Source organism: Cetorhinus maximus, chromosome 5 (assembly GCF_964194155.1).
Source record: "Cetorhinus maximus chromosome 5, sCetMax3.hap1.1, whole genome shotgun sequence".
NCBI classification, from domain to species: domain Eukaryota; kingdom Metazoa; phylum Chordata; class Chondrichthyes; order Lamniformes; family Cetorhinidae; genus Cetorhinus; species Cetorhinus maximus.
In genome coordinates this window covers 78,264,100-78,280,511 of record NC_135883.1, presented here as the reverse complement: position 1 = coordinate 78,280,511, position 16,412 = coordinate 78,264,100, and the positions used below count along the sequence as shown (strand labels likewise).

The window sequence follows — 16,412 nt, the reverse complement described above, 5'->3', positions numbered from 1 at the left end:
CTGTAATCCCCATTGATAATAGAAAGACGAGGGCACCATGATGCATATCTCATCAGGGTGCCAGGCATGCACAGTAACAGTGTAATGACTTAAATAATGACATGTCCTTCTTCTCCCTTTTAGGATCACCAGCAGGCGGTCGTCATGAGGAGCGTGAAGGCCCACCCGTGATCCCTGAGAAGCACCATGCTCACCACGCACCTGCATCATGCCCTCTCTGTCAAGGAGGCACCAGCAGATTCCACCACCTTGGTGGGCATAACATCGCCATGTAGTCTATGTAGCGGGGCCAGCACAGGCTCCACGGGCCAGACAATGCCCGTCAATGTCATCAAGACCAACAAGACTGCAGAGTGAGCGGGCTGTCTCCAATGCTGGTGCCAGTGACGGGGGAGCAGCGTAGCACCCGCAAATGCAAACTAACAGCACCTTAAACACAACACGGCTTGATCATGGTTGATACTTTATTACCCCATTTTTCTTTACATTTTTTCATGGCGTGATTGACAACACTGGTTAATGTTAATTTCAGCAATGTTTCACATTCACAAGGAAATGAGATGATACTTTGTGCAATTGGCCTCTATTATGCTTCATTTGTTCTGTAAGTGCAGGGTAGGCCATGATGTTATGATGGACGTGCATCTCTTGAAACTTTATTGCAAAGGTACATAGTGTATGTTGTTAACCAAGGAACTGGCCCTGTCAGGGATCAAGTATAGAGCCTGCAGCCCTGGCATGTGGTGGTGGTTCTTATTTAGTAGGCTAGCTGAAGGAAAGTTGGATCAAAGCGCCCCGGGTCTCCCTGCCTCCCTGGAGGTTACCCAGGTCAGCGTCTATGCCCTCAGTGTTCTCCTCACCGTGCTCGTCCTCAGACTCACTACTGGACTCATCACCTGTTGTCTGTGCAGCTGCGTCAAGATCTTCTTCCTCCACTGGGTTCCCCCCTTTCAAGTGCCAGAGTGTGGAGAGTGCAGCATGCAACCACTAATAGTGACACACGATCTGGGAGGTATTGGAGTGGGGGTATCGAACGGTCCAGGCATTGGAAGTGCATCTTGAGAAGACCTATGGTTCGCTCTGCAGTAGGCTGAGTCGGGGCCGATTTAAGTCTCCGATTTAAAACTTGAAATAAAGGTATTTAAAAAATTTCCCTGCCATGTCCCCTCAAGTGACACTATCACATGAGTTGGGACATGTCCATAACTTTTATTGAAATGTTTTATAAAATATTTAATAAAAACGTAAATATCTTTATGAAACCTCATCCCACCTGTGGATGAGGTTCCATGCTTTTTCCGAGGCCTGCCTGGGCTCCCGGCCTGCCCGCCAACCTTAAGGTTGGATGGGCATGTCCATCAATCAGGTTAATTAGTTTTTTAGTGGCCTTAATAGGCTGTTGACAATTCGGCGGGTGCGCAGCCGAATTGGCTGCGCGCCCGCTGAACTGAGAATCTAAATGACATGGGGTGACGTCGGGACTCATGCGTGATGTATCACCGTGTCATTTTACGTGTCGGTGAGCGAGCCCCACCCCCGCTCGCCGACCGGAAGATGTTGTCGATTGGGTGTCTAGGACTGTCAGAGAATGTTGAAGTCTGAACATGGGGAGAGATGTAGTGTAATGGAGTATGTCAGACTAAGTCCTATAAAGGGCTAACTGTAATAGTCTCTGATGTCGCAGAAGGAAGTGACGTATATCATGTGATCTGAGAGAGTCTAGGAGAAAGCAGCATGGAAAGTACTCATAACTATAAATATGCTACAATAAAGTTAGACTGTGTACAGCCAGCAGTCTAGGAGTTATTGAAACTACTCCAACCCAACAACACAATAATATAATTTACCCTCTCAGATTTCCATTGTTTCTGATTTTGCAAGTGAATGAAATGCTTGCTTAAAGCAGGCAGGAGCCTAATAAGTTTATGCAAATTGATGTCCTGTCATGTCAGTAGGATCTGATAGCGGTTTGAACCAGATTTTGATTGACGTCAAGGCTTCTCGAACCTAAGTTCATAGCAGAAGAAAACACTTTGTTAGTTGAGGTCAAAATAAATAATGCCAGAAAATTAGTGGAAATGGCATCCGTAGCTTACCTTATTATCCATAAATGTTCCAAAGACCAAAATAAAGAATCCCTAAAAAAGGAAGACATTTATAAGAAATTAATCAATAGATTTTTAACTAATTGCAAATACTTTTTTTAACATTGCATTAACTGTTACAAATTGACCAATTGCCAATAGTTTAATCAGGTCAAAATAGGGTTTAAAGGCAAAGGTTAACCAGGGCAAACTTCTGGCAGGTCTGGAGAACTACTTTCCTCCTTGGCCCACAATGCTAATCATGTTGCTTGTTGTTTTGAGGCCACGCCCTATGTAATCAAATCCTACTCCCTGTTAAAACCTGCATGAGTAAAATTCTCATTCTTATTTTTCAGATCTCTTCATGGCCTCACCCCATCCTATCTCTGCCCTACAACCTTTTGAGATCTCTGTGTACCTTCAATTCTGCCCTCTTGGGTATTCCTAATTATAATTACTCCAACATTAGTAGTTGGTGGTCTGGAGATACATCACAATGACAGGAAACTGTGACTGTGACTGTGACCTACAACTTCACCAGCTAACCACAGACATATTGAACTGTTTAAAGAAGATCAAATATAAGAAAAGACACTGATCAAAAGATGGCTGCCACAAGTCACCTGACGGTGATGCTGTAAAGTTGACCATTTCTCTGGAAAGTCTATATGATTGCACTGCAGGCCTGTTAGCTAAAAGTTCACATTTGGACGGTGTCAAGGTCCATTGCAAACAGCGATACTCTTGAAAGGAAGGCATTAAAGATGCAAACTGCTGGACTTTTAATCAGATACTCAAAGTCCCTGTGAAGGACAAAATAACCCCCACCTCTTGTTGATTTATATTTTGACATGTGATAAAAGGTTCAGAGAGGCAAAGATCAAAAATTGGATTACTTGGTCTACAACAATGAATGCAAGACATGCTAATTGAATTCCCTTCCGGGAATATACAGACATGCATTTAAAATTGGTTTTGCTGAGCAGCGAAAGGAACAAGCAGGAGGAGAAAAAAAATAGGACTGTCATCGAAAACACTGTTGGAAAAGAGCAGGGAAGATTTCTCTCTCTCTCTCTGAAGCTAAAAGATAGACTTCAGCAGTTCAACAGGGTTGGCAGGGGTGGATGTTCACAGGATTGGGGATTCAGCTCTGGAGATTACAGGAAGAAGGTGGTCCAGAAACCCCATGGAGGAGGATCCAGAGATCACAGGGAAGGTGTGATCTGGAGATCACAGGGAGTGAGTACATCAGACATCAGGAAAAAAAAGAGCTCCCAAGGATGGGGTCCGGAGGTAGAGGGATAGTGGGTCTGGCGATAGTGAGGAGGAGGGGGTCTGAAGATAGTGAGGGGGAGGGGTGATCATAGTAAAGGGGAGTGAGGTCTGGAGATGGGAAGAGGGGATCTGGAGATAGTGAGGGAGTGGGGTGTCAAGAGGTAGTGAGGTGGAGGGGATCTGGAGATAATGAGGAAGAGGGGAATCTGGAGATAGTGAGGAGGAGGGGGTCTGGAGGTAGTGAGGAGAAGGGTGTCTGGAGATTGCAGGGCAGATGGGTTCAGGGGAAACACTTCTGCTTCATCTTGCCCAAAAGCGCTGCTGGAAAAGCAATTACCTACTGCATCCTTCTTATCTCCCTTTAGCTGCCAAGTTTCTGAGCTTAGAAATCCCAAAAACTAATAAAATCTGAGATAGCAGCCTCATTATCATTATACAATTACTGACTCATCTTTCTTGAGCCTGTTACTCACCTGACTCCCAATCCACCCAGTTAAATCAGGAATAGGGAGCATTCACCAAAGTTCTTTATATGGTATGAAAGATTTACTCAGTGAGCGAAGGCTTCCTCTGTGACCTAACTATGACAAAATTATATATCCTAAAAGCTCAAGATCTTGGTACACATAATGCACAGAAGAAACTTTCCCCAATATTCCAAATGTAGCCTCACCACTGATCCTCCAGCGATACTCCAGATCGCCTACTTATCATGGAGAATCACTGTCAAGAAAACTAATTTTCTGCTATGCTTCCTCTACTGAGCTGATCTTATGGTGGACTTTGCCTACCTCCAGCTAGGTATAAATGTGCACATGTTATGGAATGATCAATGAAGTATTGAACATATGGACCCTGTTTAGCTCATGATAATTGCTTTATATGAATTTGACTGCATAAATATGAATTAACTAAATAGTTAGAAGTCAAAAGTTATAAATCATAGATAATACATACCTGAAAAGCATTGAGGATTGTAAATATATAATGGAAAGCCTTTGGGGAACCCTTTTGAAAGGTTGGTATTCCAAATGCCCAGGTGAGACCGAGGATTGGGGTTAGCACAGCAATGCTTCTCACAACTTGTTTGAATGTTTCTCTCTCGTGATTATTGCCTTTGGATCTGGCTCCAATTGTCGGTCGTAACAGTTTAAATATGACTACAATCAGGATAATGAGGTTGATTGCGAGTATAGCCAGTGCAGGTATAACAAATGCAAGTAGAGGGTACTCTTTCTCCCAGCCAAGCCAGCAGGCATCTTCTCTTGTGTAACTGTCCCTTGGAGAGGTAGCTCCGATTGTGATGACAGAAATTATCAATGGAGGCAGGTAACCAATACTAAATGATATTCCCATCATAACTGACTTACTGAGATCATGGAAAAGGAAAACCAAACGATAGACAAGTAGTAGGCCCAGGGTTAACATCCAAAAAAATAAGGCAAGATAGAAAAAGTGAATGAAGAAAGTAGCAGCTGTGCAAGCCCCTGTTCCTGGTTTTACAGCTGAAGCCACAATGAACCATGTATCAGCTACCAACAGATTTACTGCAATGTTCAAAATTCCAACATGGCGAATATATGAGGTTTTATTTTTGGTCACATGCTTCCACACTATGGCCTCTATAATAATAGTGATTAATAAGCTGCTGATTGATATGGCAACTCCAATTATGGTTATATAATCCAAAGCTGGGTCATCTATGAAATCAGGGGACATTAGAATAGAAAAGGATGTCAAGTGCTCACAGATACATGTGATATTTTCTCCATTAATTTCAGGCTTACAGCCAGCATTATTCCATGCACCGGTGCCATTAAAATCCCAAAACGCGCACATGGCCGTGTTGAGATCAAGCTTGCGATTTCTTGGTGAGAATGACATGCTGATGTTAACAGATTTATTAACGTTTTTTAATGTTGTTGTCACAACAAGACCATTAATCAAAAAGTTTCCACCAAAGGTTGTGGTATTGGGTAAAATATCAATCCATGTTGGATATGCAATAGTGATAACTGTGGCATTTGGTGTATCTTCAAATTCTTCAGAGGGAATGAATACACTGGCACTTAAATTGGAATATTCCTCAGTGGAAACATTAACAAAGGGTGCATTAATAGAACAGTTATTGTTCTGACGAACAATTCTAGCAGATCGAAGCTCAAGATTCTTTTCTTTGATGATAAAACAGTCATTCTGCAGATTGAGGCGATTATTAAAATTTTCCACTGACTGTAATAATTGAGAACTAGAGCTTGGTTTATTTTCATTTGTTGTGCTTTTGAGAATTCTCCATGCGCCTATTGAATCAGAAGAGATAACTCTGCTTACAGTTTGCAAGAAATTCTGAAAAACACAAAAGAATGTTTTATTAATCAAATATTCAATTTCAAATTCACAGAAAAATCTATATTTTTGGCATCAGAAAATGGCCAAAAGATACAGGCTTGAACATATGAACATACCAAAATGACATGCAGAGAAAGAACAGCTGGCCCATTAAGCCCGTCCCACACCCATGAACCCTGGAGAAACATTACTGACCCCACCTTCCCTGTGTAGCCATATAAATCTCCTGAAAAGCCAGAGAAAACCAGACACAATCAAGTAAAATCAAATCTGGAAAGTTTCTCTTCAAACTCCTCGGGGGATCAAAACCAGCCTAGCTGGTCACGCTGAACAAAGTACATTAACTGTAAATCCACTGGCCTTTTCTACAATGCAGTCTCTGTCCTGACAAAGAAACAGTGCAGCTCCCTATTGAAGACTTGTAGAGAGTCAGCACACACCTGACAAGCCACTAATTCAGATGCTCAGTACTCTCTGGGCAAGGAACATCTAGATTCTTCCTACTTCTGTGTAGTTTAAATGCATGCCTCAGGCTCAGCTCCAATCTTTCAAACTATAAAAGTCTGTGAAATAGGCACACACTCTTATTCTTTTATTGCTTCATATACTTTTACATAAAAAATAGGAGTTGGAGTAGACCATTTGGCCCCCACAGCCTGCTCCTCCATTCAATATGATCATGGTTGATCTTCTACTTCAACTCTACATTCTTGCATGAGCCCCATATTCTATAATTTCTTTAATACCCAAAAATCTATCAAACTCTGTCTTAAATATACTTAATCACAATGTATCCAAGGCTCCTAGAGAATCGAGAATTCCAAAGATTCACAACCCTCTGAACAAAGAAATTTCTCCTCATCTCAGCCCTAAATGACTATCCCTTATTCTGATACTGTGACCCTCACGTTCTAGATTCTCCATCAGGGGAAACATGTCTCAGCATCTACCCTGTCAAGCCTCTTAAGAATTTTATATGTTGCAATTAGACCACCTGTTATTCTTCCAAAAGGCAGAGAATATCGGCCTAAACTACTCAATTTCTCCTCATTTGAACAAATTTGCATATTGTCAGCAAAATTACTGACCATACCCCAACACCATTGTTCAGTTTATTAATAAAAATAATGAACAGTAGAGGCCCAACACCAATGTCTAGGGGGCATTACTAGTGAGCTACATCCAGGTTGATCCACAATGAGTGACTATAGAATTTGAGTCAGTTTGAAATCTAGTGCATCAAATTCCCTGTTTCCAGTGAAACTCCAGCCTTACCTGGGTTATGCTGTGTTTTAATGTTGTTTTAGGGAGGTTCTACCAGTCTCACACCAGATTTATGGGGGGAGATCATAAGAAACCCTGCTGAATTTCAGAACTAATGAACCTATAATTTCAAGCAATGTTGTCCATATGTGGAGCCGAATATCATGTCAAATGGTCTCTGTAGCTTGGAAACTGGAGAGTTTTCTGCTTTGCTAAAACTATGTGCCCAAACTCCTGAACACGATTGGCCCATTACACAATCCATCTGCTAAGTTCTCATGCAGCTGATTTAAGCATATTTAACAGAAGGTCAGTGGAGCTGGCACTCTGAATTTTCAGAGGTTATACTTGTCCTCCAACAGGACTAAGTTAGAATAGGAAATGTAGGATATACCCGTTGCTGTGATCCGCTGAAATTACTATAAATGAGGAACCTGTGAGCCAAAACTTTGCCTGCTGATTACTGGAGCTAGGAATCAGTTTGCAAAGCAGTTTTCTTTTTACCCTGGATTCATCTCTGACTGCCTGTGGGGCTGTGAAATTTCCTCCTCCCCAGGATATTTTGCCTCAACCAACAATGAGAGCTTCTCAGGTACAAGTATGATTCCCAAGGGGGCATATTATTTTTGCCATCGTGATGCAGTACTTCAGTGTGACCTCACCAATGCCCTGTGTGATTATCATGTTCAGGAGGAGCAGGAAAGGGTGACAGAAAGAGTCTGGCAGTATTTAAGGAAAACATGCCCTCTAAATAATATTGCCCCCAATGAATATACTGTTAACACAGGACATATGAAGAGATTGGTGAAAAGCTCTGCAAGTGCACTAGGCAGAGATGTGCCAGCCACGACATCATAACCTGCAGCACGATCTTCTGCAGCTTTATTTGTGGCTATGAACAGCATGACTGTATTCAAATTTTATAGCACAATGTTATTGTGAATTTTATGATAAAGGTTCCAGCTGTGGGTCAGCGGTAGCGCTCTCACCTTGGATACGGGTACACACCCTACAGCCAAGACTTAAGCACAAAGTTTAGGCTGAGATTTCAGTGGAGTAATAAATGAATGCTGTACTGCCTATGTGTCATCTTTCAAATGAGATATTAAATTGAGGTTCTATCTGCCCTCTCAGGTGGATGTGGAAGATCCCACGTACAATCCCAAGAAAAGCAGGGGTATTCCCCAGGTGTCCTGTTTAATATTCATCACTAAATCAGAATATCTGGTCATTATTTCATTGTTGTTCATGGGATTTTTCATATTTTAATTGGCTGCCACCTTTCCTTCATTACAGCAGTGATTATACTTCAAAGGTACATCATTGTAAAACTAGATGCTGTCAGACCTGCTGAGTTTTTCCAGCAATACTTGTTTTTGTTTCACATTTCCAGCATCCGCAGTATTTTGCTTTTATCATTGTAAAATGCTTTGGGATGTCCTGACGACATGAACAGTTTATAAATGAAAGTCCTTTCTTTTTTAAATTCAAGGGGCATATCATAGATTCTATGTGACATCACAAGAGTGTGCCAATGCTGGATGTATTCATCAGGTGGCTAGGGAAGGTTAGGGAATACATCGGCTTTGGCATCACAAGGAAGGCAGTAGCAGGATGGGCCCATCTAATATTACCAGTTTGCTGGTTTGCTTAATGTGCAGCATATAAAAGATGCTCATGGTTATCTCTCAACTCCCTGAACAGAAAGGGCTCAAATGTCCAGCTTGTGTATGACAACATCATGCATGTTAACATGCAATTTTCAGGACGTTGCCACAATGCATTTGTTCTTTGGAATTTGGCCCTCCCTAAATTCTTCAAAGAATTGAATCCCCCAAGGTTAATGAGCCCTCTGACTGTTGTACAAAAGCAGCAGAGGAGAATTACAAAGAGGCTCATGATTCTACCACTGCAGACATTTAGGGGGTCATTGGGATTGAAAAGGATATTTTGACTGCCTTGACATATCAGGAGGAGCTCTGCATTATGTTGCAGCCTGTTGTGCCCTGCACAATTTTCCAATCCAGGATGGCCTATACATGGATCTCCTGATTAGATATTCCTAGCTTTGGAATTCGAATAATAATATGGAGAAGAGCATTAGGATGACCCAGCACAACAATTCCTCAGTTATTGCTTCAATGATCATCAGAGAACAACTGAACAAGTAGCAACTGACAACTCAGCCAACTCCTTCTCGCCCAGCTTTCAGTAAAGAACAAATCCTTTGTTCCAATATCTGAGAATATTGCAATATGTCAAACCATTTGGCCCTACAGGACTATGCAAATAATAATCATCTGTTTGAACGAGTCACCGCAACATAAGTGCAACCTTTTCTATATGACCATAACCTCAATGAATAACAAAGTATAACCAAATTGTCTATTTTTCTTAAGATCACAAACTCCAAAGCGAACAGAAGCCAATCAGAAGTCAATCTCTTTCATTACACTGTCCTTCTCCTGGTATCCTTAAACATACCTTTCTTTCTCCTATTTTAGTGTTTCTTCCAGGTTCAACCCTAGGGCCACGAAAATGAATGGGGGTTGACTGCTACTTTTCTACAAAGACTCAGACTGAAATGATTCTCCTTTCATGGTAACTTGCTCCCAGGAGCCAGTGATGGCTGTATGTCCAGCACTTGTGCATAGACAGGCTGATGCCAGCTCGTGCTGTCCTCTGGCATGGTGCTCTCAGGATGTGGTAACTGAGGGTATAGCCCCTCCTTCTGTCTATCAGGGATCACGTGATGTCCTGTTAAGGTTCTGACCATTGAGCCCTAATCGCAGGAAATCTGGGGGGTGGAGCTTCCTTACGAGAGTCCTGAACGAGTGTGTGGCACCTGAAAAGCTTTCTGTAATAAAGTTTAGCTGTTTCTTGTTGAAACCTGTCTGATCAGTTGAGTCATGACATTTGGCGACAAGGGTAAAATTAGCTCCGACTCTGTGTCTCGCCCGGTTACTGTGAGTACATCAAATTTAAGAAAAAGATACTCATCTGTCATGCCACTCTTCGACAGGATTGATCCTTGTGAAGGGACAATGGAAGTCTGGAGCCAGTATGTAGAATGCCTCAGGTTTTATTTTGTAGCGAACGAAATAACCGCGGAGGAAAAGCAGAAAGCCATCCTTTTGAGTGTATGTGGCAGTAAGACATACATTTTAATTCACAACCTGATGGCCCCGAGCACGCCCAATTCCAAAAAGTCATATAATGAATTTGTGGACCTTGTGAAAACGCACTTCCAACCAAAGCCATCCGTAATAATGTAGGATTTTAAATTTAATTCCAGAGTTAGGGCTCCGGGAGAGTCCATCGCAACCTATGTTGTGAGCCTTAAGCAGTTGACAGAACACTGTGACGTCGGGGACACAGTAAGTGATATGGTACGGGACCGATTAGTTTGTGGAGTTCAGGACGACATCATATAGCACCGTTTACTCACCGAGGTCAACATTAACTTTAATTGCACCCTAGAAATCTCCCTCACCATGGAAAGTGCTGTGAGAGACTCACAGACTTTGCAATACATACAACATGTTCCTTATGTGGGGCAGGAACCTACCACCGGGCGTGGCACAAAAACCAGTGACACAGCATCGAAGCGAGATGCAACGTCCACTGTGAGAAACATGAAAAAGCCGAGTAGAAACACTTCAGCAGCGACACCAAGATTAAATTGTTACTGATGTGGAGGTGACAACAGACCGGACACCTGTAAATTCAAGGAGGCAGAATATCATAACTGTCATAAGAAAGGTCACGTGGTAAGGCAATGCCGGTCAAAGCTAAAGTAGCCTGCAAAACAGCAAAGCTACATGAGCAAATTAAAGAATACAGCAGAGACTGAAGCTGATGACACCAACATTTACTCCTTGTATAATGTAACTGCTGTAAAAACCGAACCTATCATGTGACAATCCAAGTTAATGAGAAGCCACTAATAATGGAGGTGGATACGGATACCTCAACTACAGTGGTAGGAGAGCACACTTTCAGGAACCTTAATGAAGGTACATTAGACAGCCAAAAAACCTGGAGCGAACAATCACTAAATTAAGGACATACATTGGAGAATCCATTGAGGTAAAGGACATCGTCAAAGTACCAGCTTCTTACAACTAACGGACAGCCCAGCTGCCTGTGGGGAAGGACCTGGTCTTTTAGGGCGAGACTAACAACAGAAGATCAGGCTCGAATGGTCCGAGATAATTCAGCTCAAATCTGATGGAGTTCCAAAACATCTAGAACATGATCTCACAGAATGAATTGGGAGAATTGAAGGACCTTCACATGCTGCAAGGATCCCTCAGGTTAGAGTTGGTTCCTCTGGAAAATCATGAGGAGAAACAAAATGAATTTAGTGCCACTCTGAACAAACTGAAGAAACAGTTGGCAGAGAAGACTCAACAATGTTCAATATTCCAGGAGGAAGCCAAGAGATACAGGAAAGAGACTGAGGAGCTGAAGAATCAGCTGAATGAAGCAAAAGAGGCATTGAAGGGAAAAGTCGTAGAACTTTCAAGATGCGCGTGGATAATGAAGTCATGGGTAGTCAACTACCTATCAGAACCAAGTTAAAATTTCACCAAACAGAGACTCAGCCGACTGTGAAATCAAAATGAAGGCCAAGACAAAACTCTGCGGCAAACAGAAAAAGAAACGACAGAAATCAGATTAGAAAAGGCTACCCGACACTGGAGCTCAAGCAGTTAGAATGAAGAGCATTGGATGCCGCAAACATAGTGAAAACCATTATGGGTTTATTCAGCGAGGACAAGGCCATCCCCCAGATCCTGTTGACGAGCTTCAAGTGGTAGAGCTATGCCACTCTAGCCATAAAAGGAGAGCACCCCTGAGACTTGATCTTGACCTGAAATTGTATATATGTTTATGTTGTTGGATGTTCAAATGGTTCCCTGTTAATAGAAATTGTAAAAAAAACTAAAAGGGAAAGAAATGTGGTAACTGAGGGTATAGTCCCTCCTGCTGTCTATCAGGGGTCATGTGATGTTCTGTTAAGACCACGACCAGTGATTCCTAAGGCGGGGAACCTGGGAGTTGGAGCTTCGTGATCGAGCATGTAGCACCTGAAAAGCTCTTTGTAATAAAGTTTAGCTGTTTCATGTTGAAACTTGTCCACTCCGTTGAGTCATTACACAGGAGGAAGGCCAAATACCTGCCACCTACTGCTGAGAAATGGCAGTTTTGGACAGGCTTACTGCAATCATTCGCATTCCACTGGAACCCAGCCTGGAACTACATTTCCCCAATCAAGGGACTGGCTGGTTTAATGTCATTAAAGATATAGAATTTTGCATTCCAGCAATGCTTGCTTCACCTCGTTTCATAGTAGAAAGAGTTTTTAACATGTGCATGCAAGTCATTGCTGTTAAGGGAGATGGCAACACATAACATAAGCTTCAATATGTACTTGGGCAACTAAATTTAGAAAGTGAATAGTGTATTGATTCTCAGAGTGTATAAGGAAGTAAAGGAAAAGTAGTTGGTGTGTCCCCTTGCCTGCCCTTTCCAGGTCATTACACCTCTTATGGTATTGGGTTGCAGTCTTGGCGTGAGCAATTTGGCACAGAATGCCAGCCAGAGCCATCTCCTTCCATATGGCATGAGACACTTTTTTGCAGCTTGTTTCTATGGAGACCCCAAAATCTCTCCTTCCTTTACTGAACTTCACTTGGGGAGGGTGTTGAGGTCGGGTTCACTGAAATTAGGTACTCCGTCACCCCAACACTCTTCTCCCTTCTGGCTGTCTCTGTCAGATCCTTCAGTGGGAGATATTCTTGAGGAGCGGCACAAAATTTCACATGAATCATCCTGACAGTTAACTCGGTGAGCCCCGTCCTTTCCCATATTCCTCTTACTGCAGCCTTCAGGCAGAGTTGGCCTTTTAAAGGCTGCCCTCTCATTCTCAAGCACCCCCTGTTTTACATGGGACTTACAGTCCAGAACCACCACAGAATCATAGAATTGTTAGGGTGCAAAAGGAGGCCATTTGGCCCATTGTGTCTGCAGCTCACGTAGCGCCATGCCCCGCCTTCTCCACATAACCCTGCACATTCTTCCTTTTCCGATAATGCTAATGGATATTTAAGTGAGTTGAAGGTTATCAATTTGTGCAAGTCCAGGGTCAGTGGGACAAAACCCACATAATTGGCCCAGTGGATTTTTGGAGCCATTAACCCTTGAATTATAATGATAATTCAGTGACCTTTGTGCATTATCACAGTAAAATTGAATGTGCCGAGCATTCATTAATTTTTCTCATTCTCCGACCCGAGAATTAAGCACAAAATAGAAACCTATTTCTATGAGGTGGGGAGAGGGTGAGTAGAGATGGAAAGAAAAAAGCTGTATCACCCAATCTTTCTATTTATTATACATTTTTTTATTTCCAGATGTCAAAGTCCCATTTTTCAGGTAACTGCAAAATAATGGGACAGTTTGATGGAAAATCCGAAATGTCAGACTGATTGAGGCTGTGTTGCTCATTCCTCCCCATTTCCTCTTGTCTGCAAGAACAACAATTCAAACTGATGCATGGCGGTAAATTCATCACTTTTCTGCTCCCAGCAGGAGCTTTATTTGAAAGCTACATCGATCAGAGAATTGGAATTTGAGTATTGTCACTGTATGCCTGCACTGTGGTCCCTTTAAGACTGACTTCTTACTGATAGTGTGGGATCAATGAAATTACACTGTAATTTTATGGGGCACAGCAACCCTCAGGAACCTTTACCAGTTATGGTTCTTTATATTCTAGCTGGAAATGGAGCTTCAATGAGCTATTTGTTAATTTGATTCCTCACAACTGAACCCTAATGATCAAAATCGTGGTTCAAATCATTTAGGATAGAAAGGTGTTGAGAGCTGAGACAACTATCCCAACCAAACATAAAGACTGAAGTAATCACCTTGGCAATAGATGAAGACCTAATGAAATAATTGGTGAAAGCAAATTCCACATTCTAACAACTCTCTGTGTAAAGTAGTTTCTCCTGAATTTCCTATCATATTTATTAGTGATCCTCTTTTATTTATTGCCCTAATTGTGGTCTACCCAAAAAGTGGAAACATCATCTCAACACTTACACTATCAAGCCCTTTCATAGGGTAAAATTTTATGGCCCCATAGTGGTGGGGGTGAGGCCATAAAATGCGGCAAGCTGTTCAAAAGTCCATTGACTATGGCGGGACTGTAAAATCCCATCAGTGTTAAATTCCGAGCGTAACTTTAAATGCCTTAATCAGATAAACCCTCAGCCTTCTCTTTTATCTAAAAAAAACCCTAGTCAGTTCAATCTTTCCTGACAGCACACGCTACATCCAGATAGCAACCCACCCCCATGCACCCCCCAATCCCTCCCACCCTTCAGGGCCATCTAATTGCTGGACCATTGTGTCCAGAGCCAAAGTCTTTTCCCTGGTTCTATACAGTGCAGCGGAATGAAGCACAACCAGTGAATCAGTCATGAGAGGTTTTTGGAAAATTGTTTCCGACTTACATCTGATTCAATGTTGTTGAGATTGAATTTTTTCCTAATGAACTGGATCCTATGTATTAGAATGAACCAAGTTTGGACATTCGGAAGCCAAGACTTCTTTTCAGCAACTCAGGCAATTTTCAAGCCTTATAGTTAATCTTCAGGTAAGACATAGAGTGATTTTATAAGCAACACATCCAGCTTTCACCTTGCTAAACTTCACTTTCACGTAAAAGAGACATGGTGCAGAAAAGCATTATAGTCAGTTCCAGCCTGTTTCTCGCAGGTGCTAGTTCTTACCTCTACATCTGTTTCATTAGCAGTGGTGTTTACTGTTGAAATTGGTGTCAGAATATCAACCACAGCTTGGACATTGCCTGGGGTGGTTACGTTGACCACATCTGTGACATTGGATAATTGTTGAAGAAGACTGGAAAAAGTATTTTCTAAATCAGTGGAGTTTACCACCTGAAAAATGAAATTAGAAATGATTACAGAAACATATGGAATTGATGGACTGGGAAAGACAAAAGGGTTAATTGTGCATAGTCCATGCAGTCATGGTATAACTGACCATCATGATGCCAGTGCACCCTCCATGCCGACCTCACCAACAGTCACATAGTCCTCTGGGAAAGGCAAAAAAAAATTGTTTTCAAAAAACTCTCTGCCAATTTCAGCAAGAAAAACCTGGGAAATCCCTTTCTGGTCCTCAAATGCAATCAAAATAAGTTTTTGGAAACGCAGATAAAAGAGCTGAACTCCCGAGGTGAGGTGAGAGTGACTGCCCTTGACATTAAGGCAGCATTTGACCGAGTGTGGCAGCAAAGAGCCTTAGCAAAACTGGAGTCAATGAGAATTGGGGGAAAACTCTCCTCTGGTTGGAATCATACCTAGCACAAAGGAAAATGGTTGTTGGAGGCCAATCATCTGAGTTCCAGGGCATCATTGCAGGAGTTCCTCAGGGTAGTGTCCTCGGCTCAACCACCTTCTGTTGCTTCATCAATGACCTTCCTTCCATCATAAGGTCAGATGTGGAGGTGTTCGCTGATGATTGCACAATGTTCAGCACCATTCACGACTCCTCAGATACTGAAGCAATCCATGTCCAAATTCAGCAAGACCTGGACAACATCCAGGCTTGGGCTGACAAATGGCAAGTAACATTTGTGCCACACAAGTGCCAGGCAATGACCATCTCCAACAAGAGAGAATCTAACCATTGCCCCTTGACATTCATTGGAATTACCATCACTGAATCCCCCACTACCAACATCCTAGGGGTTACCATTGACCAGAAAATGAACTGGACTAGCCATATAAATACTGTGGCTACAAGGCTAAGAATCCTGTGGCGAGTAACTCACCTCCGGACTCCCCAAAGCCTGTCCACCACTGACAAGGCACACGTCAGGAGTGTGATGGAATACTCTCCACTTGCCTGGATGAGTGCAGCTCCCACAACACTCAAGGAACTTGATACCGTCCAGGACAAAGCAGCCCACTTGATTGGCAATACATCCAAAAATATTCACTCCCTCCACCACTGATGCACAGCGGCAGCAGTGCGTACCACCTACGAGATGCATGACAGGAACTCACTAAGCCTCCCTAGACAGCACCTTCCAAACCCATTACCGGTACCATTTAGAAAATCAAGGGCAGCAGACACACTGGAACACCACCACCTGGAAGTTCCCCTCCAAGCCATTCACCATCCTGACTTGGAAATATATCACCATTCCTTTACTGTTGCTGGGTCAAAATCCTGGAACTCCCTCCCTAACAGCAGTGTGGGTGTACCTACACCACATGGACTGCGGCGGTTCAAGAAGGCTGCTCACCACCACCTTCTCAAGGGCAATTATTGATGGGCAACAACTGCTGGCCTAGCTAGCGACACCTGCATCCCATGAATGAATAAAAAATGTGGGTG

The 16,412-nt window shown here is 42.6% G+C and overlaps 1 protein-coding gene across 1 annotated transcript in view; it reads right to left on the bottom strand.

Annotated features, from left to right (window-relative positions):
• Positions 1-447: 447 nt before the first annotated feature.
• LOC144680746 (adhesion G protein-coupled receptor F5-like) overlaps positions 448-16,412 on the bottom strand; it is a 59,123-nt gene continuing 43,158 nt past the window's right edge. The window contains exons 6-9 of the mRNA XM_078542082.1: positions 14,777-14,944; positions 4,317-5,705; positions 2,097-2,138; positions 448-2,007 (exon numbers count right to left, since the gene is read on the bottom strand). Of these exons, the coding sequence (XP_078398208.1) occupies positions 1,924-2,007; positions 2,097-2,138; positions 4,317-5,705; positions 14,777-14,944 (1,683 nt within the window). The 3' untranslated portion in view covers positions 448-1,923. The remainder of the gene's footprint in view (positions 2,008-2,096; positions 2,139-4,316; positions 5,706-14,776; positions 14,945-16,412) is intronic.